The sequence below is a fragment of the Emydura macquarii genome, unplaced genomic scaffold (genome assembly GCF_026122565.2).
Source record: "Emydura macquarii macquarii isolate MOO-44397 ecotype Brisbane River unplaced genomic scaffold, CSIRO-AGI_Emac_v2 contig_931, whole genome shotgun sequence".
NCBI classification, from domain to species: domain Eukaryota; kingdom Metazoa; phylum Chordata; order Testudines; family Chelidae; genus Emydura; species Emydura macquarii.
In genome coordinates this window covers 7,838-30,347 of record NW_027131068.1, presented here as the reverse complement: position 1 = coordinate 30,347, position 22,510 = coordinate 7,838, and the positions used below count along the sequence as shown (strand labels likewise).

Below are 22,510 nucleotides of genomic sequence, written 5' to 3'. Positions count from 1 at the left end.
CTGGACTCCTTTCCCCTCAGATTTGCCTCCCAGAGGATCCTGCCCATCAGCTCCCTGAGAGAGTCAAAGTCCGCTTTTCTGAAGTCCAGGGTCCGTATCCTGCTGTTCTCCTTTCTTCCTTTTGCCAGGATCCTGAACTCGACTATCTCATGGTCACAACTGCCCAGGTTACCACCCACTTCTACAACCCCTACCAAATCTTCCCCCTTTGTGAGCAGCAGGTCAAGAGGAGCACGGCCCCTCGTTGGTCCCTCCAGCACTTGCCCCAGGAAGTTGTCCCCAACACTCTCCAAAACCTCCCTGGATTGTCTGTGCTCTGCTGTGTTGCTCTCCCAGCAGATGTCAGGGTGATTGAAGTCCCCCATGGGAACCAGGGCCTGTGATCTGAAACCTTCATTTAGTTGTCTGAAGAAAGCCTCGTCTACCTCATCTTCCTCGTCCGCTGGTCCATACCAGACGCCCACCACAACTTCACCCTTGTTGCTCTGGCCTCTAAACTCAGCCCACAGACCTTCAACAGGCTTTTCTCCAGTTTCATACCGGAGCTGTGAGCAGTCGTGTTTCTCTGTTACATACAGTGCAACTCCTCCACCTTTTCTCCCTGCCGGATGGGAGATTTCACAGGCCTGGGTGGTGGAAAATCAACCCGGAAGGACATTTCTCCCCTCCAGCGTGTTCCCTCCCGCCTGGACGGCCGGGCGAGTGTGGCCTCTCCTGCCTACAGGCCTCTGTCCCCAGGGGCAGCTCAGCTACCCTTTCTGTCAGCCACCTAGGCCTGGCCTTGGGGGAGGAGGTAGAAGCAGGACACCTGGGTTCTACCCCCAGATCTGGGAGGAGAGACGGGTCTATTGGGTTTAGGGTGACCAGATCTCCTGATTTTATAGGGGCAGTCCTGATATTTGGTGCTTTTTCTGATCTAGGCACCTATTACCCCCACCCCATCTCAATTTCACATTTGCTGTCTGGTCTAGGTAGGGAGGGACGTGGTGTCCAGTGGTTCGAGCGAGGGAGGCTGGGTGTCAGGACTCATGGGTTCTCTCCCTGCCAGTATGTCTTGTGAACAGAAGAGTCCGGACCTTCACCACACCACATGCTTTATTCAGCCAATGCAAGAAGGAAACCGCAATCCCCACACAGAAAGAGAAGCAGCAGCTGGTGTCCACCGGGGAGACAGCGTACTGCACCCCTCTGGCAGGGAGGAGATGGGGAGGATGCCAGGACATGGCTCAGGGCTTCTTGTTGTCTCCACCAGCCCTGGTAGGTGGGTTCACTTTGACCCGGGTCACGACATTGACCACGAACTGCGCGTACTTCTTCACCCCTGGACTCAGAACGTTAGAGCCGTGGAAACTGCATCCAGCCGAAGCCTTTGGCAGGGTAATGTTACCTGGACAGGGAGAGTCACATGATCAGGGCTCCCATAGCCATCTGTCTCCCCGAGGATGTTCCGCGCACACTTCCCTCTGAGCAGGACTGCGCCCAGCTCTGGGCGGTGAGTGGGGTATAGTGGGTCTGAGCACGGGGGCTGGGAACCAGGACACCTGGTTCTAACTCACTCAGACTCGGACTATGCCCCAGACCCCACCCAACCTGGAGGAATTACCCATTATTAATGTCCCGGCAACATCAATACATTGATTCTCGGCGCCAGTGCAGAGTAGGGGCTTCATGTTCTTGCAGCGATACGCCCCCTCAACGTAGCACGACGGACACTGCCAACCGTTGGGGACGAGGCTCACGGCTGGCACTGAGAACAACAACCAGACACACACTGTCAGCCGGGGCTGTGGAGTCACCTCATGCTGGGCTTCATCCCAGCTTTGGGAGGGGAGTGGGGTCTAGTGGTTATATCTGGGAAGGGCTGGCAGACAGGACTCCTGGGTTCTCTCAATGTGTGACCTGGGGGATTCTTAGTTTGCAGCAGACACATACCTCGGATGGACCCGGAGTTGCAGCCATCCGTGTCACAGCAGGTCCTGTTCACCCGTCTGGTGATGTTCTTCCCAAAGGTCAACGTGAAGTTGATGGTCCTACAGTTCACAGGTTCCAGGCACGACTTAGCCATGTAGGTGAAGGAGTTCGTCCCTGTGGGAGGGAAAAAGAGAATCACCTCTGAGATCCCAGGCGTGTCCCCGCCCGCTGCTTCATCCAACCCCTTCAGTATCCATCCACCCCATCTAATCTCATCTCTCACCCCCGATAGAACCCTCTCTTCTAGCTGATCCAGCGCCTCCATCCACCCACTTCCCTTCCCCCATCTAACCCCAGCCCCAGCTGTGACAGTATCTGTCTAAACTAACCAGCCCCAGCTCCAGCAGGGGAGGGGAATGTACAAAGGTAGAGCACCGGGAGGATGGGAGCCAGGACTCCTGGCTTCTGTTCTTGATTCAGGGAGCACAATGGAATTTTCACTTAGTAGAAGTCTTGTTTCACTCACCCACGTTAAATGCTGCAACGAAGCTGACGCAGGTCCCTTCCGAGGGGGCGCAGAGCTGCAGGGGGCCGGAGCACGATTTCCCTTCGGAATCACACACCTCGCAGAGCAGAGCGCTCCCTGGAGGAAGGAAAAATTCCTACTCAGTGCAGAGTAACGTTAGCCCAGCCACAATGGAGTTCAGATGTTGGGAGAGTTTAAATGCACGAAGGGAACATTGTGACACCCTGTGCCCTGAACCACAGACTATGAACCACACATTGATCGCTCCCTACGGCTGTAACCAGACATATTGAACAGGGCACGTGTGATATCCAATGAACAGTCGTAACCTGCTAACGGCCAGACTGCTGTCACAATAGGCATCTCGCTGCTGTGTGTCCAGGTGTGAGATTTTGCTCCCATTACAGTATGTTCTAAGTTTGTTAGTAAGAGCAGAGGAGGGAGCCCTGCCCAGGAGGGGCTCGGCATCTGAGGAGCTGCAAACGGAAGATTTACAATACAACGCCCATGGCCCAAGACTCGCACGGGAGGGACTGAGCAAGCTGGTGACTCAGCAGGGCCCACCTGGACGTGCCAGGACTCACGTGACGTGTCTACTGGCCCCATGGTCTGAAGAGATCAAATCAGGAACAGAGGCTGCTGGCCATGTCCTTTCCCCTCCCCGTCTGCCCTGAAAGCAGCAGGATTCACACTGGAGCACTCCGGCCGTGTCTGCACTGCAGGGTGCTGGCGACACAAGTGACGGGGCCGTTCAGCCAGCACAGGGAGTAAACCCACTGTCGCACGTCCACACTATGCAGCTCGTGCCAGTGGAGTCATTCACATGGGCAGCTCTTGCACCAACACAGGCAGAAGTGCACTGTGGGTAGCTGAGCCACTGTCCAGCTGCAGGCTGCTTTGGGAAGGGTTGGTGAGGCCCCACGGGGTGGGCGCAGTGTCACAGGATGAAGGTTTCTGAGTCCCGATGTTCCAGGGCGTCCTGCGAGATTGACAGCCGCCGTCATAAGACAGCAGTATTGATTCCCCCCAGTTCTCCCACAGCCTCGTCTCCACACAGCCCCGGACAATGATCCCCCCCACCCCCCGCAGTCCAGGCAGGAGCCCCTTTGCTGACACGAGCCATGAGCACAGCTGGGCAGTGACTGTGTGAGCTCCAGGCTGAGCAATTTCAAACCTTCCCGGGGCTTTGACAGGGGACTTGGGGCGCCTGCCTGGGCAGCTGGATGCAGGGCAACCGAGTTCAGAGCAGTGAGCTGAGCAGTCAGTGTGGGACCGTGTTATAGCGCTTGGAGCCCAGTTATGGCACCCGGCGCCCACACTGACGCTTTGTTGCTCTGAATTTGCCGCACAAAGTTCTGCATCTCGTGTTGAGGCGGTTTTAGTTTGTCACCACAGCAGGGACGTTTTGTTGGAGGAGAGCACGGTGCCGTGTCCGGCACAGCTACTTGATCGCTAATGTTTGTCTACAAAACTCTATAGTCTGGATGAGCCTCTCGAGACTGGACCCAGCCCTTGAGAGAAGCCTGGACACTGAGACTGGAACATCCCAGGGGGATGAGAAAACTGCCTAATGTAGATAAAGCCGAGTGCTGGAGGTTTAAGGTCTAGATTGCGTGTTTCTCTTTATTTCCTTTGGTACCTATCTCTGCTCTCCTATGCCTGCCCCTTATATGCATGGAATGTCCACCTTTCTGTAGTTAATAAACCTGTTTGATATTCTTAATTAAAGCAGTGTGTTTCACTGAAGTGTTTGGAAAAATCTCTGCTCAGTCAACAAAAGTTGGCGTGTCTTCTCCCCACACTCAGGGAGGGCGAACGGGGTAACACACCTACAGCTCAGACTCCTGACCAGGTCAGTACAGGGCAACTTCGGGGTGCACGCACAGAGCTGGCTCAGACCAGCTGGTGCCTTTCTGGGTGAGATTTGGGAGTGGCTCTGAGAGCAGTCGTGACATCTAGCTGGGTGTGGGGCTCCACCTTCCGTCATGCTGCCACAAACAGACGTTTTTTAATTGAAGAAAGAAAGAAAACTAATTGGTGCACTTAGTTTTTTTCAGAGCTTTCATCCAGAAACATCACTTCAACCTCAGCTCCCCTGTGACCGAGTTTCCCAGGAACCGTTTTCTAGAACCACTCCGGATGAAGCCAGTCAGGACTCTTGTGCTTCGAAGTCTGGCCCTCGGGGCCCCATACACCAGTGCAGCTGCCTCCTGACTCTAACCTTGGAGGATCCAGCACCCCTGCTCCACCAGAATCCCCCCTTGTATGAGATCATGGGGAGCTCTTCTACACCCCTAAGGGACCATGCACCCGTCTTGCAGTCAGGAGCGATTCACAGGCAGCGTGGGCATCAGAAGGGTTATTAGCTCTCAGGATCACGGCGTGGGAAGACTTTGCTAGCAGCTTACTTATGAGTTACATCACAGCGCCACCCCACCATGGCCCTAAGTGAGAGGAAATCAATATCCCCATGTTATAAAGAGGGGAACTGAGCATAGGCGTAGTTTAATGTCAGTATTTGAGGGGGCAGCTCCAGTCAGGCCATCGGGGTTGTGCTTGGGGGGACATATCCCAATCCTGCCTGAGGCTCACAGTTTGGGGACACAACGTCCCCCGCCTCCTCCATAGGACACGGATGAAACTGAGGCACAAAGACGAACTGTCAGATTCAGAGTCAGAACGAAAAACACAGTCAAACAATCCCCACCCGATCGACCCCCTCCTCCTCCAGAGCCAAAGACAGAAGCAGGAATCCTGGTTGCCAATCTCCCCTGCTCCCTGCTCAGAGTTGGGGATAGAAACCTGGAGTAGTGATTTGTGTCCATTTCTACTATCACCCACCACACCCCACTCCCTTCTCAAAATCAGGCATTGAATCCAGGAGTCCTGGATTCTGGCTCAAAGCCCTCCCCCCCCCACTCTAGTCCACTACACCCCATTCTCCTCCCAGATCTGGAGATAAAAGCCAGACCCCTGCTCTCACCCATTAGATCCCCCAACTCGTTTTGAAATCCTGGGAGAGAACCCAGGAGTTCTTGCAGAAATTCCATCCTGGCCCAAGAATCCATCATCGAAAGGGGACCATTCCCTGGCTGAATTCCCTTCCCATCCAGTACCCAGCACCCTGTGCCCAGGGACGGACGGGGACTCACCTGTGGCCAGGAGAGCGGACAGCAGGCAGAGGGGCAGGGGTGCCCACATGGTGCCTGGTGTTTGCTGCAGTGAACGGTCTGCAGAGCAGCGAGGAAGCAGCTGGCGATATATATGGCAGGGAGGTTGTCAAATATCTGCCCGGAGATGGGCGATTTCAATCAAAGATGTAAGCAAGGTCTGATTGGCCCTCCCCTATTCAGCCAGCTGAGAGGGGGGCCCTTTATTTGCATGGGCTCTGTATTGCATGAGTACAACTAGGTGCTCAGCATGCATGCACTGTGTCTGCAGAAGCACAGCTAGGGGCTGAGCATGATGGGAAATGCTCAGTCTGGCTGGTGTTGGGTTACAAATCACTTTAGAGGTACCTGCAGGGGTAATGAAATGTTGTCCTCCTGCGGTATGAACAAACAGCAGCAGAGCTGTGCTTAGCCTGGTCTGAGGAAAGAGTCACTCTCATCTAAAGAGAACTGAAGAAAAGTGGAGTACGGCTGGTAGAGCAAAGCAAGAGCAAGTGTGGAGTGGGTTGGGCAGGCTGGCTGGTGATTTGCTGTCACTCATGGGTTGACTGTGTTCTCCCACTTTTGAAAGGTAAAGTGTCTCTGTTTAGGTTCTTTTAGTTTTCTAATGGAGTGCGGCGTTTCTCTTCTGTCTGCAGCTGCATCCGTTTCTTTAACTGGGCGTCCAGACTAGAAGCAGGGACAGTGCACCTGTGTCAGCAGGGGTGGGGTACGGGGGTTTGTATACTGAGAGCTAAAATCACTCAGGCAATGGCTGTGTCTAATATTGAGGCAGAAACCACATCAAGAGCCCTCTTCACTCTTTTAAGTAGGGTGGATTTTCCCAAGGATGTTCTGTCTCACCTTGGGTCAAGCTTTATGTCACGGCTATTCACGAGCTGTGGACATTATGTGGGCTGAAGCAATTGAAGACCGCCGCATGTCACCCAGAAGCCAGCGGGTTGGTAGAGAGATTTAATGGGACCCTAATATCTATGCTAGGGATGTATGCAAGCAAGACAGGATGAACGGCGATGAATTATTGCCATTCCTCTTGTTTGCGTGCAGAGACGTGCCTCAGGAGTCAACAGGATTTTCCCCATTTGATCTTCTCTATGCGAGGAAGGCGAGGGGGCCCCTAGATCTCATGAGAGACTCCTGGGAGGGAGGCACGGAAATCAGGGAAGCGCCGGTGACTGAATATGTACAGAAATTCAGGAAGGAGTTGGAAGATAAGAGGGATGTGGTTCAGGGAAACCTCAAAGACAGTCCGGCAAAAGAAAATGTGTGGGATGATAAAAAAAAACTTGTAAAAGCTCTTTTGGAAAAGGGGACCTGGTCCTGGTTTTGAACTCTATGAGGAAATGTAAAATGCAAAACACATAGGATGGGCCTTATGAGGTGACAGAGGTGGTTTCTGAGGACACATACTCCATGAAGAAACCTCAGGACCACGCTGTTCCCCAGTTGGTACATGTAAATAGACTTAAGCATTATCATAGCAGGGAGGCCATGGGAAACATGATCTGCTGTGCAGAAGGGGAAACTGTGGCATCTGGTCTCATTGACCTGTTGGCAAAATACCAGAGTGACTCCACCCTAGAAGATATTAACATCTTCAGTGGTTTAACCCCAAATGAGAGGGACAAAGTGGTGTCGGTGCTTCAGGAATACAAAGAAGTGTTTTCCAATAAGCCAGGAAAAACACCGCTGCTGAGCCATAAGATCGTCAGAAATGGGCCTCAACCCCCTCCCAGCAGAGCCACCAGGGCACTGGGAAGGTACAGGAGCAAATTAAGGTAGAGGTGCAAAATATGTTACACCTGGGGTGATAAAAATAGTCCGGCAGCTTATGGGCATCGCCTGTGGTCCTGGTCCCAAAAAGGGAAAAAAGAGAAGAGGGGTGGAGAGCTAGGCAATGCTCGAGCGCTAAGAACTATAAGGCTATGACTAACACTACAAATAATACTAAATATAAACGAGGAAATCTTAACACACTACCTAAAAAAAGTCTCAAGAAGGAGTAGCTGACGATCACCCCAAGGAACGTGATTTGCCCCTTCTTATACCCTGACCAATGGAGTCCTCCTTCTAAGTCCAAACTTGGATTCTTCACCCCCAAATTATTAGGGTACACTTATTCTATAGGCTGGCAGGTCCGTGCATATTAATGACATATCCACATCCTTTCCAGACGGTTCGTTTAGCTCATCTTTGTTATTTCTAGCCCTTTTTGTGGGTTCTGTGGTGTTTCTGTGCAGTTTACTTGAAGCATAACCTGTGACAGCACCTCCTGTTTTGATGCCAGTAGCATAAGGTGCCTACCATCAATCAAATGTTATCCCCACCCACCTGTTACTGGAAGTCCCGCCCCATCCGATCACTTGACTTCCACCCCTGCCCCGGGAGGTTCCGCTCCCTCGACCCCTAAGCCCCACCTGTGACCCTTAAGCCCCACCGCTGTCACTGAAAGCCCCGCCCAGCCAGTCACCTGACATCTGGTCCCGCCCTGAGTTATGACTTCCGGGTCAAGATGGGCACCTGACCAGCAGCGGGTGGTGAGACCCTCCGAGAACGCCTCCCGCCTGCTCTCCACCAATAGGAGAGAGTTTTGCCCCTGCGAGACTGCCCCGAGAGCAGGATTGGACCCCAGATGGCCACTTGACTGGAAGCAGGTGGTGCGACCCCTCCACCAGTCGGCGGGTGTCTCACGCCGAGAGCAGGATTGGCTCAGAAAGGGCACGGGGAGGAGCAGAGCGCCACCCTCCACCAATTGGAGCGGGCTTAAGACATCCCAGCAGGGAAAGGTGCACCAATCGGGGATGGGGTGGAATCTCTGGGGCTCAACGTTTGGGCAGGTGGCGGCAATGCCCCCGTAAGTCTCGGGGCCTTTAAAGCATCTCATTTTCGATACCACGTGGTTCACAGCTCGTGGAAAAACGCCGAGAGGAGAACATGGACGCCTTCACCATTCCCATGAGGCCTTTGGAATTTGTTTTGGCTCCTAAGGCCTCGGACCCCTGTGTAGAAAGCGCTACACCAACGGTAGTTCTGCAGATAGCCCTTTGGCTCAGTCTTTGTTCGACACGCTGGAACCCGAAACCCGAGCGACTGTGAGCCAGCCCAGTGAGCCTGACAGCCTCACGTTTCTTTTATCCATACCAGTCTGTAAATGTACACATTTCCAGTAACTCCCCATAGACCCTTATTTGGTTACATTGACACCTATAAAATGAATATTAACAACTACATGATGAATACAATTATACCCGCCCCTGTTTGTTGTTTACAGGATTATTGCACAGAGGGCAGGCACATCACCTTAAAACCTATACATTCTACACTAACATTCTTTGAAGTAAAGGCATGCCAGGGCGAGAAGGAAGATAACGCTTTCTTCCCACCAAGGCCTTGCACAGAAATAGCAATAGACTCATCCCCTGCGCAGATGGCCAGGAAGGGAGGAGAAGAATTGAGAGAACAGACTCTAACTAAAATTAACACCAATTAACAGAAACTAGGTTTGCCCGTGCCTTGACCCCATTCCCTGTAATTTAGGCCTGATCATTTGTCCAGCTTTGAACTCTTTACCCTCCTACAGGCTGCAAACCAGATTCTTCCAAACCGGTGGCTGACACTGCAGTTAGATTCATCTACCCGTCACAGACAGGGCTTCTGATCCCTGCACTCGTCATCAAGAAGCTGAAACAAAAAATTACACAGTCCCCTTTACTGCATCTCAGTCTCCGGCTTCCAGTCAGCCACAAGGTCCAGTAAAGAGAGAAGTTATTACAACTTTATGCTCTTTACTGAAATGTTCTCCTGATCCCCAAAGTGCCAGACAGATTGTTAGATCAACACGAGTTTGGATTTTACCCAGAATACCACGCTGCCAGCCAATCCTTTAGTAACTGAACTAAAGGTTGATTGTAAAAGGAAAGAAACAGTCGAGGTGAAAGATGTTAAATGACTAACACGATCAGATTACATACAAATCATTTGAAAGTCCAATGTATCAGGTTTTCAGTAGAATTGTGGAGTTTGCAGGCTGGTTCAGTCCCTCTGGTGGACACCCAGTACCTGGATGTCTCTCAGTCCCTTCTTTCACAGTTTCAGTTCCAGATGAGTTGTTCCAGAGGTAAGAAGCAGGAATGAAGACTGAAGACAATATGGATGTGCTGGTGCAGCTGCCTTTTAGACTCTCTGCTTGGATCGTGATGTGGCTTGTTCCAAACACAAGCCCTCAGCCTATGGCATGGAAAACCCTCAGAGAGAGTCCGGGCATGTTCTTACATGTCCTGGTGACTCAGGTAACTGGTTTAGCCCTGGCTTTTCTCTTTGGGCTCATTGTACCTGTGAGTTTCCTTCATGGGCCAATGAGCTGGTTCATTGCTGCTGCCATCCTGTCTGGGGTGTCGCCCAGAAACACAGCACAAGTTGAAATACAGGGATATCACACAGAACTATAACTTACAGTAGCAAGATGATACCTACACATCATGTTGAGCAACTTGTACCATTTCTAATGGTACCTGACATGGCAAATCCCATACGAATTATTGTAATTTTGCAACATCGATGTTAAATAATATTATAAATGGTCCCCCCAGTGCAGACAGCATCCTCTGCCCCAGTTTCCCACCTTGCTGAGTAAAAGCCTGACAACACCTGTTTCTTTAACACACCCTCCCCTCCCCTCTGCCTCACCCTGCTCCCTGTCGCTTTCCTGGGCCAGAGGAGCATTGATGTGGGTTCAGACCCCCATGTACCCAAGCGCTCAGTGATCTCAGGGTCTTGTGGCAGACCTCGCTGTGAGGTCAGGCAGGCCAGGCAGGCTCTGACCCTGCAGTGCTGACACCCACCCCAGTCCGGGGCAGGGGCTTCTCATCTGGTTATCAGCAATTCCAGCCTGGATCCAACTCAGCTCTCTAGTCTCCGTCTTTAAAGAGCAGGGAAAACAGAGGTGAATGGTGCTCAGCTCTCCTCCGAGAAATCCCGCCCCACAAGGCATAATCGCCCTCCACACCAGCAATCTTGCCCTGCGGCTCAGTCCTCTGACCCCCATCTGGGAAACCACCCACTGTTCCCTGGGCAGCCCCAAAAGGCCATACTTCCCCTCCGGCAAGAACAGAGTGTGAGCCTAGAAAGTAAACCTTGTAATAAAAGGAAGGAAGGAACACAGCACTGGTTTGGGAAGAGTGCAAAGAGAATTTAAGAACACACTGAGCTGAACTCACTCCGGAGTATGTGGGGCGTGTCTTTTGCCTCTCCCTTCTTGCTTTCCCTTGCCCCACTGCCCATCATAGCTGCACTGTCCATCTCTTGGTTGTGGGGCTCAGCCAGTCCCCTCGGCTGGCTCCTGTCGCCGACCCACCACGGGATTGACTGCTCTCTTCTACTGCTCTCACTGCCTGGGGGCTCTCTCCACTGTCACTTATAGTGAGACTCAGCTGCCAGTGATCTCAGCTCTCAGCCCATGGGAGACGCCCCTGCCCACACAGGAGCACTGGTCTTGCTCCAAGTCCTGGGGCTCTTGCTGGATAAATGGATGCAACCAAAAGTCCTTGCTCCATAACAAAACAAAACCACTCCAGACAGAGCCACTAATTCTACCCCTTAATGGTGGGAGCAGCCCTTCACCCAACCTTGCCCAGCCTCCAAATCAAGACCCTCACCCTCCCTGTTTGCTCTTACCCGCCTCTACCAGCCGTACGCCACCTTTCTTCAGTTCTCTTTACCTAAGGGTGACTCTTTCCTCAGACCAGTCTAAGCACAGCTCTGCTGCTATTTGTTCATACCGCAGGAAGACAACATTTCATTACCCCTGCAGGCACCTTTAAAGTGATTTGTAACCCAACACCAGCCAGACTGAGCATTTCCCATCATGCTCAGCCCCTAGGTGTGCTTCTGCAGACACAGTACACGCATGCTGAGCACCTGATTGTACTCATGCAATACAGAGCCCATGCAAATAAAGGGCCCCCCTCTCAGCTGGCTGAATAGGGGAGGGCCACTCAGACCTTGCTTACCTCTTTGATTGAAATCGCCCATCTCCGGGCAGGTATTTGACAACCTCCCTGCCATAGATATCGCCGGCTACTTCCTCGCTGCTCTGCCGAACTGTTCAGTGCAGCAAACACCAGGCACCATGTGGGCACCCCTGCTCCTCTGCCTGCTGTCCGCTCTCCTGGCCACAGGTGAGTCCCTGTCCGTCCCCGGGCACAGGGAGCTGGGCACTGGATGGGGTGACAATTCAGCCAGGGTGTGGGTCCCCTTTCATGATGGATTCTTGGGTCAGGAGAGAATTTCTGCCAGAACTCCTGGGTTCTCTCCCAGGCTTTCAAAGTGAGGAGAGGTCTGAAAGCCAGGACTCCTGGCTTGTATCTCCAACTCTGGGTGGGGCGTGGGGTGTAGTGGACTAGAGTGTGGGGCTGGAAGCCAGGACTCCTGGGTTCTATGCCTGATTTTGGGAGGGGAGTGGGCTCTGGTGGGTAGGAGCAGAAATGGCCGCAAAGCAGGACTCCTGGGTTCTATCTCCAGCTCTGAGGACAGAACAGGGGAGACTGGCAGCCAGGATTCCTGGTTCTGTCCTTGGCTTTAGAGGAGGAGGGGGGTCGAATAAATGGGAGTTGCTTGGCTGTGTTTTTCGTTCTGACTCTGAATCTGCGATGTCGTCTTTCTGCCTCAGTCTCATGGTGTCATTTGGAGGAGGCAGGAGGGCGTTGCCCCCCAAACTGCAAGCCCCAGGCTGGGCTGGGATATGTCCCCCCATGCACAGCCCCGATGGCCTGATTGGAGCTGCCCCCCCAAATGCTGACATCAAAGTACACCTATTTATTAGATGGGGATATTGGTTTCCTCTCACTTAGGGCCATGGTGTGTGTGTGGAGGGGTGATGAAGTGGAGAAATTCTTAATGTTTACTCTGAATACTGTGTTTGTGCCTCAGTTTCCCCATGTGTTACGCATGTATTTCGGTGATGGGACAAGGGTGTGTGATCATTGCAGAGATCACTAGAGGGCAGATGGACCTTCCCCAGCCACACGTACACAGATCTAGCCATGACTGCTGCCCTGGCCCACCCAGTTGAAACAGGTTGTGGCAAGTGGAGACCAAGAGGCGTTGCCACCTTGCCCAGGAAGGAGATGAAGGACTGGGGAGGGGCGAGGGGATGGCTCTGAGGGGCTGCTCGGAGGGAAGAGCCAATGCCACGTGGAGGGTTCAAGCAGAGCCGAAGGATGAGGCTCCTTGGGTGGTCGCTGCTGTAACTCCTAAGTAAGCTGCTAGCAAAGTCTTCCCACACCGTGATCCTGAGAGCTAATAACCCTTCTGACGCCCACGCTGCCTGTGAATCGCTCCTGACTGCAGGACGGGTGCATGGTCCCTTTGGGGTGTGGAAGAGCTCCCCATGGTCTCATACAAGGGGGTTCTGGTGGAGCAGGGGTGCTGGATCCTCGGAGGCCAGCATCAGGAGGCGGCTGCACTTGTGTATGGGGCCCCGAGGGCCAGACTCTGAAGCACAAGGGTCCTGACTGGCTTCATCCCGAGTGGTTCTAGAAAACGGTTCCTGGGAAACTCCGTCACAGGGGAGCTGAGGTTGAAGTGATGTTTCTGGATGAAAGCTTGAAAAAAACTAAGTGCACCAATTAGTTCTTTCTTTCTTCAATTAAAACTGTCTGTTTATGACGGGTCCCCCCAGGGGACAGCCTGGCACTGGGGTACCTTGCACCCCCTTCACACTCCATCCGGGGATGTCCCGCACAGTGCCTGGCTAGTGACAAGCAGTGACCCCTCCGTGTGCTGTGATCTCTCAGCACAACGGCAGGTGGTGCCCCACGCCCAAGCTAGATGGCACGACTGCTCTCAGAGCCACTCCCAAATCTCACCCAGAAAGGCACCAGCTGGTCTGAGCCAGCTCTGTGCGTGCACCCCAAGTTGCCCTGTCCTGCCCTGGTCAAGTGTCTGAGTTGTAGATGTGTTACCCCGTTCGCCCTCCCGAGTGTGGGGAGAAGACACGCCAACTTTTTTAACTGAGCAGCGATTTTGCAAACACTTCAGTGAAACCCACTGTGGAATTTATGCACGTATAAGGGGCAGGCATAGGAGACAGGTTTATTAAAGGAAATAAAGAGAAACTTGCTTGTCACTAGCCAGGCACTGTATGGGACATCCCCGGATGGAGTGTGAAGGGGGTGCAAGGCATAGGCTGTCCCCTGGGGGAGCAGACAGTTTTAATTGAAGAAAGAAAGAACTAATTGGTGCACTTAGTTTTTTTCAAGCTTTCATCCAGAAAGAGAAACATGCAATCTGAACCTTAAACCTCCGGCACATGCCTGTCTCTACATTAGGCAGTTTTCTCATCCCCCTGGGATGTTCCAGTCTCAGTGTCCAGGCTTCTCTCAGGGGCTGGGTCCAGTCTCGAGGGGCTTATCCGGACTGCAGAGTTTTGTCAACAAAAGTCAGCATTTGGCGACCAAGTAGCTGTGCCGGACACGGCACCGTGCTCTCCTCCGACAAAACGTCCCTGCTGTGGTGACAAACTAAAACCGCCTCAACGCAAGGTGCAGAACTTTGTGCACGAAATTCAGAGCAACAAAGTGTCAGTGTGGGCGCCAGGTGCCATAACTGGGCTCCCAGCGCTATATCACGGTCCCACGCTGACCGCTCTGCTCACTGCTCTTAACTCGGCTGCCCTGCATCCAGCTGCCCAGGCAGGCACCCGAGTCCCCTGTCAAAGCCCCGGGAAGGTTTGAAATTGCTCAGCCTGGAGCTCACACAGTCACTGCCCAGCTGCGCTCGTGGCTCGTGTCAGCAAAGGGGCTCCTGCCTGGACTGCGGGGGGTGGGGGGGATCATTGTCCTGGGACTGTGGGGAGACAAGGCTGTGGGAGAACTGGGGGTTCAATCCTGCTCCCCTACGACGGGCTGTGGGATGGCTGCTGTCAATCTCGCATGAAGCCCCGGAACTTAGAAACCTTCATCCTGTGACGCTGCGCCCACCCCATGGGGCCTCACCAACCCTTCCCGAAGCAGCCTGCCTGCAGCTGGACAGTGGCTCAGCTACCCACAGGGCACTGCTGCCTGTGTGGGTGCAAGAGCTGCCCGTGTGAATGACTCCACTGGCACGAGGCGCACAGTGTGGACGTGCGACAGCGGGTTTACTCCCCGCGCTGGCTGAACGGCGCCGTCACTTGTGTCGCCAGCACCCTGCAGTGCAGACACGGCCGGAGTGCTCCAGTGTGAATCCTGCTGCTTTCAGGGCGGATGGGGAGGGGAAAGGACACGGCCGGCAGCCTCTGATCCTGATTTGATCTCTTCTGACCACGGGGCCAGTAGACACGTCACGTGAGTCCTGGCACGTCCAGGTGGGCCCTGCTGAGTCACCAGCTTGCTCAGCCCCTCCCGTGCGAGTCTTGGGCCATGGGTTTTGTATTGTAAATCCTCCGTTTACAGCTCCTCAGCTGTCGAGCCCCTCCTGGGCACGGGTCCCTCCTCTGCTCTTACTAACAAACTTAGAACATACTGTAATGGGAGCAAAATCTCACACCTGGACACACAATGTTCCCTTCGTGCATTTAAATTCTCCCTACATCTGAACTCCATCGTGGCTGAGCTAACATTACTCTGCACTGAGTAGGAATTTTTCCTTCCTCCAGGGAGCGCTCTGCTCTGCGAAGTGTGTGAGTCCAAAGGGAAATCGTGCTCCGGCCCCCTGCAGCCCTGCAGCCCCTCGGAAGGGACTTGTGTAATGGGCGTGGCAGAGTTCAATCTCGGTGAGTGAAACTAGATTCCTACCAAGTATAGATGGCATTGTCGTCCCCACGCCAAGGATAGAACCCAGGAGACGTGGCTCCCAGGCCCCCACCCCTTCTGCTCTAACCTGGTAGACACCCGTCCCTTATAGAGACAGATCTGCTCAGTTTGGAAAGATATCATCAGATGGTGGTGGGATGAGATGGGGAATGGGAGTGGGTGTCTGGGGGACTGGACTGGCTAGAAGAGAGGGTTCTCTTGGGGGTGGGGATGGGCTGGATGGGTGGATGGATACCGAGCGGGTTGGATGGAGCAGCTAGGGGAGGGGACACTGTGGATCTCAGAGGTGATTCTCTGTTTCCCTCCCACAGGGGCAAACCCCTACATCTACACGGCTAAGTCGTGCCTGGAGCCTGAGAACTGTGATCCCGGCCCTTTCACCATAACCTTTGCGCCCAATATCACCGTGCGGGTGAACTTCTCCTGCTGTGCCACCGACGGCTGCAATGCTGGGACCATTCCAGGTGTGTCTGCGACACAACTAGACCCCAGCTCCCACATGCCATCCTCCCACTCTAACTACTAGACCCCACTCCCCCTGGCTCCCCACCCCCAGCTGACTGCATGTCTCTGCTTGTTGTTCTCAGTGCCAGCCGTGAACCTCGTCCCCAACGGCCGGCAGTGCCCATCATGCTACGCCGAGGGAGCGGATCGCTGCGAGGACATGAAGCCCTTACCCTGCACCGGCGCCGAGGATCATTGTGTCGAGGTCACTGGGACATTAACAATGGGTAATTCCCCCAGGTCGGGGTGCGATATGGGGCGCAGTCAGAGCCTCAGTGAGGTAGAACCCAATCGTCCTGGCCCCCAGACCTCCTGCTCCAACCCACTAGACTCCACTCCCTGCCCAGAGCCGGGCGTAATCCTGCTCACATGGGAGTGTGCAAGAAGCATCATGGGAGCTGGGGGCAGATGTGGGATTCCCCGGTCACATCTCTCTCTTCCTGTCCAGGTGACATCACACTGACGAAGGCTGCGGCTGGATGCGGCTCCCCTGGCTCCTGCATCCTGGCTTTGGGGGTGAAGAAGTATGCACATGGTGTGGAGGAGGTACTGACCTGGGCCCAGTGCTACCCAGCACCCTCGTCCAGAGGGGAGCTGTGAGCCAGAGCCTGGCATCCTCCCCTTCTCCTGCTCCCCGGGGGGGGGGCGGGCAGTGAATTTCCTGCTGCTGCCCCTCCAGGGGGGTGTAGGAGAGTAAAGAGTGAAAAGTTGGACAAATGATCAGGCCTAAGTTACAAGGAACGGGGTCATGGCACGGGCAAACCTTGTTTCTGTTAATTGATGTGAATTCTAGTTGGAGTCTGTTCTCTCTCTTCTTTTCCTCCCTTCCTGGCCATCTGCGCAGGGGACGAGGTTAATAAAATACCTATTGCTATTTCTGTGCAAGGCCTTGGTGGGAAGAAAGCATTATCTTCCTTCTCCCCCCGGCATGCCTTTACTTCAAAGAATGTTAGCGTAAAATGTATAGGTTTTAAGGTGATGTGCCTGCGCTCTGTGCGATAATCCTGTAAACAACAAACAGGGGCGGGTATAATTGTATTCATCATGTAGTTGTTAATATTCATTTTATAGGTGTTAGTTTAACTAAATAAGGGTCTATGGGGTATTGCTTGCAATGTGTACTTTTACAGACCGTTATGGATAAGAGAATTGTAAAGTAACCCCTCGTTGCTCACTCGCGGCGTCGAGGTGGAACGAGCAGGCAATAAAGGGTTCCATCTCCCCACTCCGCCCCCGGGACAACCTGTTTGGTTATTTCTAACGGGGGGGGGGGGGGGGGAGGTTGCAGATTCCTTTTTCCACTGGCTGAATAAAGCCTCTGGAGGGGGAAATGTCGCCTCTTTTCTGTGCATAAGAGACACTGGCAGGAAAAGAATCCAGGAGTCCTGACACCCAGCCACCACACCCCCCATTACCCACGCCCCTCTCAAAGTCAGGAATAGAACCCACATGTCCTGCCTTGACCTTCTCCCCCAAGGCCAGGCCCAGGTGGCTGAGGGAAAGGGTAGCTGAGCTGCCCCTGGGGACAGAGGTCTGTAGGCAGGAGGGGCCACGCTCGCACGGCCGTCCAGGCGGGAGGGAACACGCTGGAGAGGAGAAATGTCCCTCTGGGTTGATTTTCCACCACCCAGGCCTGTGAAATCTCCCATCAGGCAGGAAGAAAAGGTGGAGGAGTTGCACCGTATGTAACAGAGAAACACGACTGCTCACAGCTCCGGTATGAAACTGGAGAAAAGCCTGTTGAGAGTCTGTGGGCTGAGTTTAGAGGCCAGAGCAACAAGGGTGAAGTCGTGGTGGGCGTCTGGTATGCACCAGCGGACGAGGAAGATGAGGTAGACGAGGCTTTCTTCAGACAACTAAATGAAGGTTTCAGATCACAGGCCCTGGTTCCCATGGGGGACTTCAATCACCCTGACATCTGCTGGGAGAGCAACAAAACAGAGCACAGACAATCCAGGGAGGTTTTGGAGAGTGTTGGGGACAACTTCCTGGGGCAAGTGCTGGAGGGACCAACGAGGGGCCGTGCTCCTCTTGACCTGCTGCTCACAAAGGGGGAAGATTTGGTAGGGGTTGTAGAAGTGGGTGGTAACCTGGGCAGCTGTGACCATCAGATGGTCGAGTTCAGGATCCTGGCAAAAGGAAGAAAGGAGAACAGCAGGATACGGACCCTGGACTTCAGAAAAGCGGACTTTGACTCTCTCAGGGAGCTGATAGCCAGGATCCCCTGGGAGGCTAATCTGAGGGGGAAAGGAGTCCAGGAGAGCTGGCTGCATTTTAAAGAAACATTATTGAGGGGATAGGAACAAACTATCCCGATGTTCAGATAAAATAGCAAATATGGCAGGCGACCAGCTTGGCTTAAGGAAGAAGTCTTCGGTGAACTTAAACACAAAAAAGAAGCTTCCAAGAAGTGGGAGCTTGGACAGATGACTAGGGAGGAGTATAAAAATACTGCTCGAGCACGCAGGAGTGAAATCAGGAAGGCCGAAGCACAGCTGGAGTTGCATCTAACCAGGGACGTGAAGGGGAACAAGAAGCGTTTCTACAGGTATGTTAGCAATAAGAAGAAGGTTATGGAAAGTGTGGGCCCCTTAGAGAATGGGGGAGACGACCTAGAAACAGCCTTCAATTATCTGAAGGGGGGTTGCAGGGAGGGTGGAGATAGGCTGTTCTCACTGGTGGTAAATAACAGTGTAACCCTTCCATGCCTAGGGCAGCCACCTGAAAATGCCAAGGTCAGGGCAGGCTGTAAACGGAGAGCAGATTCTCCCAGCACTGGTGGGTGACACTGAAGTCAGACTTCCCAACCAGCCGCAAACTGTGCTTCTGATTCCCCACACCGGTTATCAAGAAGCCTGTATACAAATACACACATCCCCCTTTATTTCATTTCAGCCTCTGGCTCCCAATCGGCCACTAGGTCCAGTAAAGAGACCAGTTATTTAACTCTCTGCTCTTTACTAAAAAGGTTTCCTCTGACCCCAAAGGGTCAGCCACAGCACCAGAGCAATATAAGTTTGGATCTTACCCACAATCCCACGCTGCCAGCCAATCCTTTAGCAACTAAAACTAAAAGTTTATTGTAAAAAGAAAGAAAGAAATTATAAGAGAAATGTTAAAGGATCAAAGCAAATCACATACATACAATTGATTTGAAAGTCCTTATACATCAGGTTTCTAGAAGAACTGTGGAGTTGCAGGTTTGTACAGATCCTCTGGTGCACACCCAGTACCTGGATGAGTCTCAGTCCTTTGTTGCACAGCCTCCGTTGCAGATGACTTGATCCAGAGGTAGATTGGTGGCTGAAGCTGATCAGGATTGAAGACAAAATGGATTCCAAGGCTTTTGCCTTAGATAGCCTCTGGCCCTGGCCATGCTGCTTGTGGAATTTTACAGGAACCAAAATGGAGTCCAGAGTCACATGACCAAGTCCTGGTGACTCATCAGGTGTATCCCTGGCTTCTCCTCTTGGGCCTCTTGCACCTGGGAATGTCTTAATGGGCCATTAAACAGGCTATTGTCCTGCCGCCAGCCTGTCTGAGGCGTTACCCAGACAGCCCAGTTTGAAATACTGATAATATCAACCACATCCATAACTTCCATCACACACATAACACATGAACATAAACATCATCATCTTACTTAGCACATTACAGCCTTTCTAACAGTACCTGGCCTGGCATATCTCACGTGAATCACTATGATTTTGACCTATTGATGTTAAATAATATAATAAATGCCCCCTCCCCCCCCCCAATCCAGCCAGCGTGACAGACAGAACAAGGAGCAATGGTCTCAAGTTGCAGTGGGGGAGGTCTAGGTTGGATATTAGGAAAAAGTTTTTCACTAGGCGGGTGGGGAAGCACTGGACTGGGTTACCTAGGGAGGTGGAGGACTCTCCATCCTTAGCAGTTATAAGGCCCTGCTGGACAAAGGTCTGGCTGGGATGGCTTAGTTGGCGTTGGTCCTGCTTTGAGCAGGCGGTAGAACTAGATCCTCCCGGGGTCCCTTCCAGCTCTTGTCTTCTATGATTCTATCTCCGGCTCCTCCAGGATGTCATGGGACAGCTCCAGCTGATTCCCTGGGGCAGGTATTTGCCAACCTCCGTGACATACCCACAGCCGGCAGCTTCCTCACTGCTTTCTTCACTGCAGAAAACACCCAGCCACCATGTGGGCACCCCTGTCGCTCTGCCTGCTGCCCGCTCTCCTGGCCACAGGTCAGTCCCCGTCTGTCCCCAGGTACAGGGATCCGGGCGCTGGAAGGGGCGGGAATTCACACAGGCAACGGGCCACTTTCGATGACAGAGTCTCGGGTTAGGATGGAATTTTTGGCTAAAACCAGAGAGAGGAAAACGCGGAGCCACGTCCCCCGTCTGAATCGGGGAGAGCAGGGATCTGACCCTGGGGCTCCACATCCCTCACGAGGGCCCTGACCTGCCAGCCATGGGTCACACTGGGGTGACGGGGTTGGGGTCGGCATCAGTCTGTCCTTCTTCCTCCTCCTCCAACTTTGGCGGATCTCGGGGTCGTCCCAACGAGGAGCAGCAAAGGTTTGGACAGCATGGAAAATTTTCAGGTGTCAGGAAATCCGTTTCCAGCCTCCTCCCCTGTAATCCTGCCTGGAAATGTTCCCTGGGCCCCCCAGCGCTGAGATTCCTCCCAGGCTTTGAAAGCGGGCTGTGGAGTCTACTGGGTTAGAACTGGCGGCGGGGGCAGTAGAAGCCAGGACTCCTGGGTTCTGCACCTGGCTTTGGGAGGGGAGGGGAGTGGGGTCTGGTGGGGTAGAATTGAAACGACTGCAAGTGAAGACTCCTGGGAGTGGTTTCTTTCCGCAGCTCCGAGTGGGGAGCCAGGCAGGCTGGGAGTTAGGACTCCTGGGTTCTGTGCCTGGCTCCGCAGGAGGAGAGGTGACTAGTGGGTACAGGATTTGCACTGAAAAGGGATGTTTCCTTCCTCCAGGGAGCGCTCTGCTCTGCAAGGTGTGTGAGTCCAAAGAGGAATCGTGCTCCGGCCCCCTACAGCCCTGCGCCCCCTTGGAAGGCGACTGCGTCACCAGCGTGGCAGCGTTTAACCTGGGTGAGTGAAACAAGATTCCTACTAAGTGGCGATGACATTGTCCCCCCTGAGCCAGGATTGAACCGAGGAGTCCTGGGGTGATGAAGTGGAGATATTCTTGGGGGTTTTCTCTGAGTGCTGTGTGCGCGCCTCAGTTTCCCCCTGTGTTACTCATGTATTTTGGTGATGGGACCCAGGTGTGTGATCATTTCAGAGACCCCTGGAGGGCGGATGGGCCATCCCCAGCAGTACTAGCCAGGACCCCTGCCCTGGCCCAGCCAGAGTCAGGACGTGGCTGCACTGGTGTGCGGAAACCCGAGGGCAGACTTGGTCACACCTGGCTCCCAGAGCACCCGCTCGAACTTGTAGACACCCCTCCCCTCCTGGAGCTGGGGCTGCTTAGTGTAGACAGACATTGTCACAGCTGGGGGCTGGGATTAGATGGGGAATGGGAGTGGGTGGACGGGGGAACTGGATCAGCTAGAAGAGAGGATTCTCTTGGGGGGGGCGGGAGATGAGCTTAGATGGGGGTGGATGGATACTGAGCGGGTGGACAGAGTAGCTGGGGGGGGGCATTGGGGAGCTAAGCGGTGATTCTCTGGTTCCCTCCTCTAGGAGAAAGCTACTTCATCTACACGGCTAAGCTGTGCCTGGAAACCAAGAGCTGTGAGCCTGGCTCCTTCACGGTGACCTTCCCGCGCAATTTCACCATGCGCCTGAAGGTCTCCTGCTGTGACACCGACGGCTACAATGCCGGGGCCATCCCAGGTGTGTGTCTGCTCTCACCACTACACCCCACACTCTTCCCAAGAGCTGGGCCACCCCCGGCTGGCTGCATGTCTGGTTGTTGTTCTCAGTGCCATCCGTGAGCCACGTCCCCAACGGCCGGCAGTGCCCGGCGTGTTACGTCCCGGGGGCGGATCGCTGCAAGGCCATGGAGATCTTAGCCTGCACCGGTGCTGAGGACCATTGTGCTGATGTCGCCGGGACATTAACAGCGGGTAATTTCTCCAGATCGGGGTGGGGTCTGGAGCAGAGCCTCAGCCAGCTAGAACCCAGGAGACCAGGCTCCCAGCCACCCTGTGCTAACCACTAGACCCCTTCCCCTCCTGGAGCAGGGTGCAGTCCTGCTACGAGCGGAGTGTGTGAGAAGCATCATGGGAGCTGGGGGCAGATGAGGGAGCTCCCGATCACGTCTCTCTCTCTCTCCCTGTCCAGGTAACTTCACCAGGACCAGTACCACAACCAGTAAGGAGAACTTACTGGGACCATTACTGCAGCCTTACTGGGACCAGTAGCACAAGCAGTAAGGGGACCTTACCGGGACCAGTACAGCGGCCTTACTGGGACCAGTACCACAACCAGTAAGGGGATCTTACTGGGACCAGTACCACAACCAGTTTACCGGCCACCCCCTGTATTCCCGAGAGATGAGCTGCACAGCTGTCCTGCTCTGTATCCACCTACCCACTTTTCCCTCTGAACCAGAGACACAGACTGTCTAAGTAAAGAGTCAGCATGTCTCCCAATACGCTGGCCAAACACAGCGG

General features: G+C 53.8%; 3 protein-coding genes across 3 annotated transcripts; 2 read left to right on the top strand and 1 right to left on the bottom strand.

The window, feature by feature from the left end:
* Positions 1-1,226: 1,226 nt before the first annotated feature.
* LOC137149974 (phospholipase A2 inhibitor and Ly6/PLAUR domain-containing protein-like) lies at positions 1,227-5,638 on the bottom strand. The gene is made up of 5 exons (XM_067543626.1): positions 5,590-5,638; positions 2,438-2,554; positions 1,933-2,085; positions 1,634-1,747; positions 1,227-1,387 (listed from the first exon to the last, which is right to left on the bottom strand). The coding sequence occupies exons 1-5, from the start codon at positions 5,636-5,638 to the stop codon at positions 1,227-1,229; spliced, it is 594 nt and encodes a 197-aa protein (XP_067399727.1).
* A 4,231-nt stretch (positions 5,639-9,869) lies between these two features.
* Positions 9,870-16,502, top strand: LOC137149972 (phospholipase A2 inhibitor and Ly6/PLAUR domain-containing protein-like). The gene is made up of 6 exons (XM_067543625.1): positions 9,870-9,896; positions 11,648-11,783; positions 15,242-15,358; positions 15,710-15,862; positions 15,986-16,129; positions 16,351-16,502. Exons 1-6 carry the CDS (start codon positions 9,870-9,872, stop codon positions 16,500-16,502), a joined length of 729 nt encoding a protein of 242 aa, XP_067399726.1.
* Positions 16,503-20,073: 3,571 nt separating this feature from the next.
* LOC137149966 (phospholipase A2 inhibitor and Ly6/PLAUR domain-containing protein-like) lies at positions 20,074-22,258 on the top strand. The gene is made up of 5 exons (XM_067543619.1): positions 20,074-20,122; positions 20,865-20,981; positions 21,576-21,728; positions 21,818-21,961; positions 22,179-22,258. Exons 1-5 carry the CDS (start codon positions 20,074-20,076, stop codon positions 22,256-22,258), a joined length of 543 nt encoding a protein of 180 aa, XP_067399720.1.
* Positions 22,259-22,510: the final 252 nt, after the last annotated feature.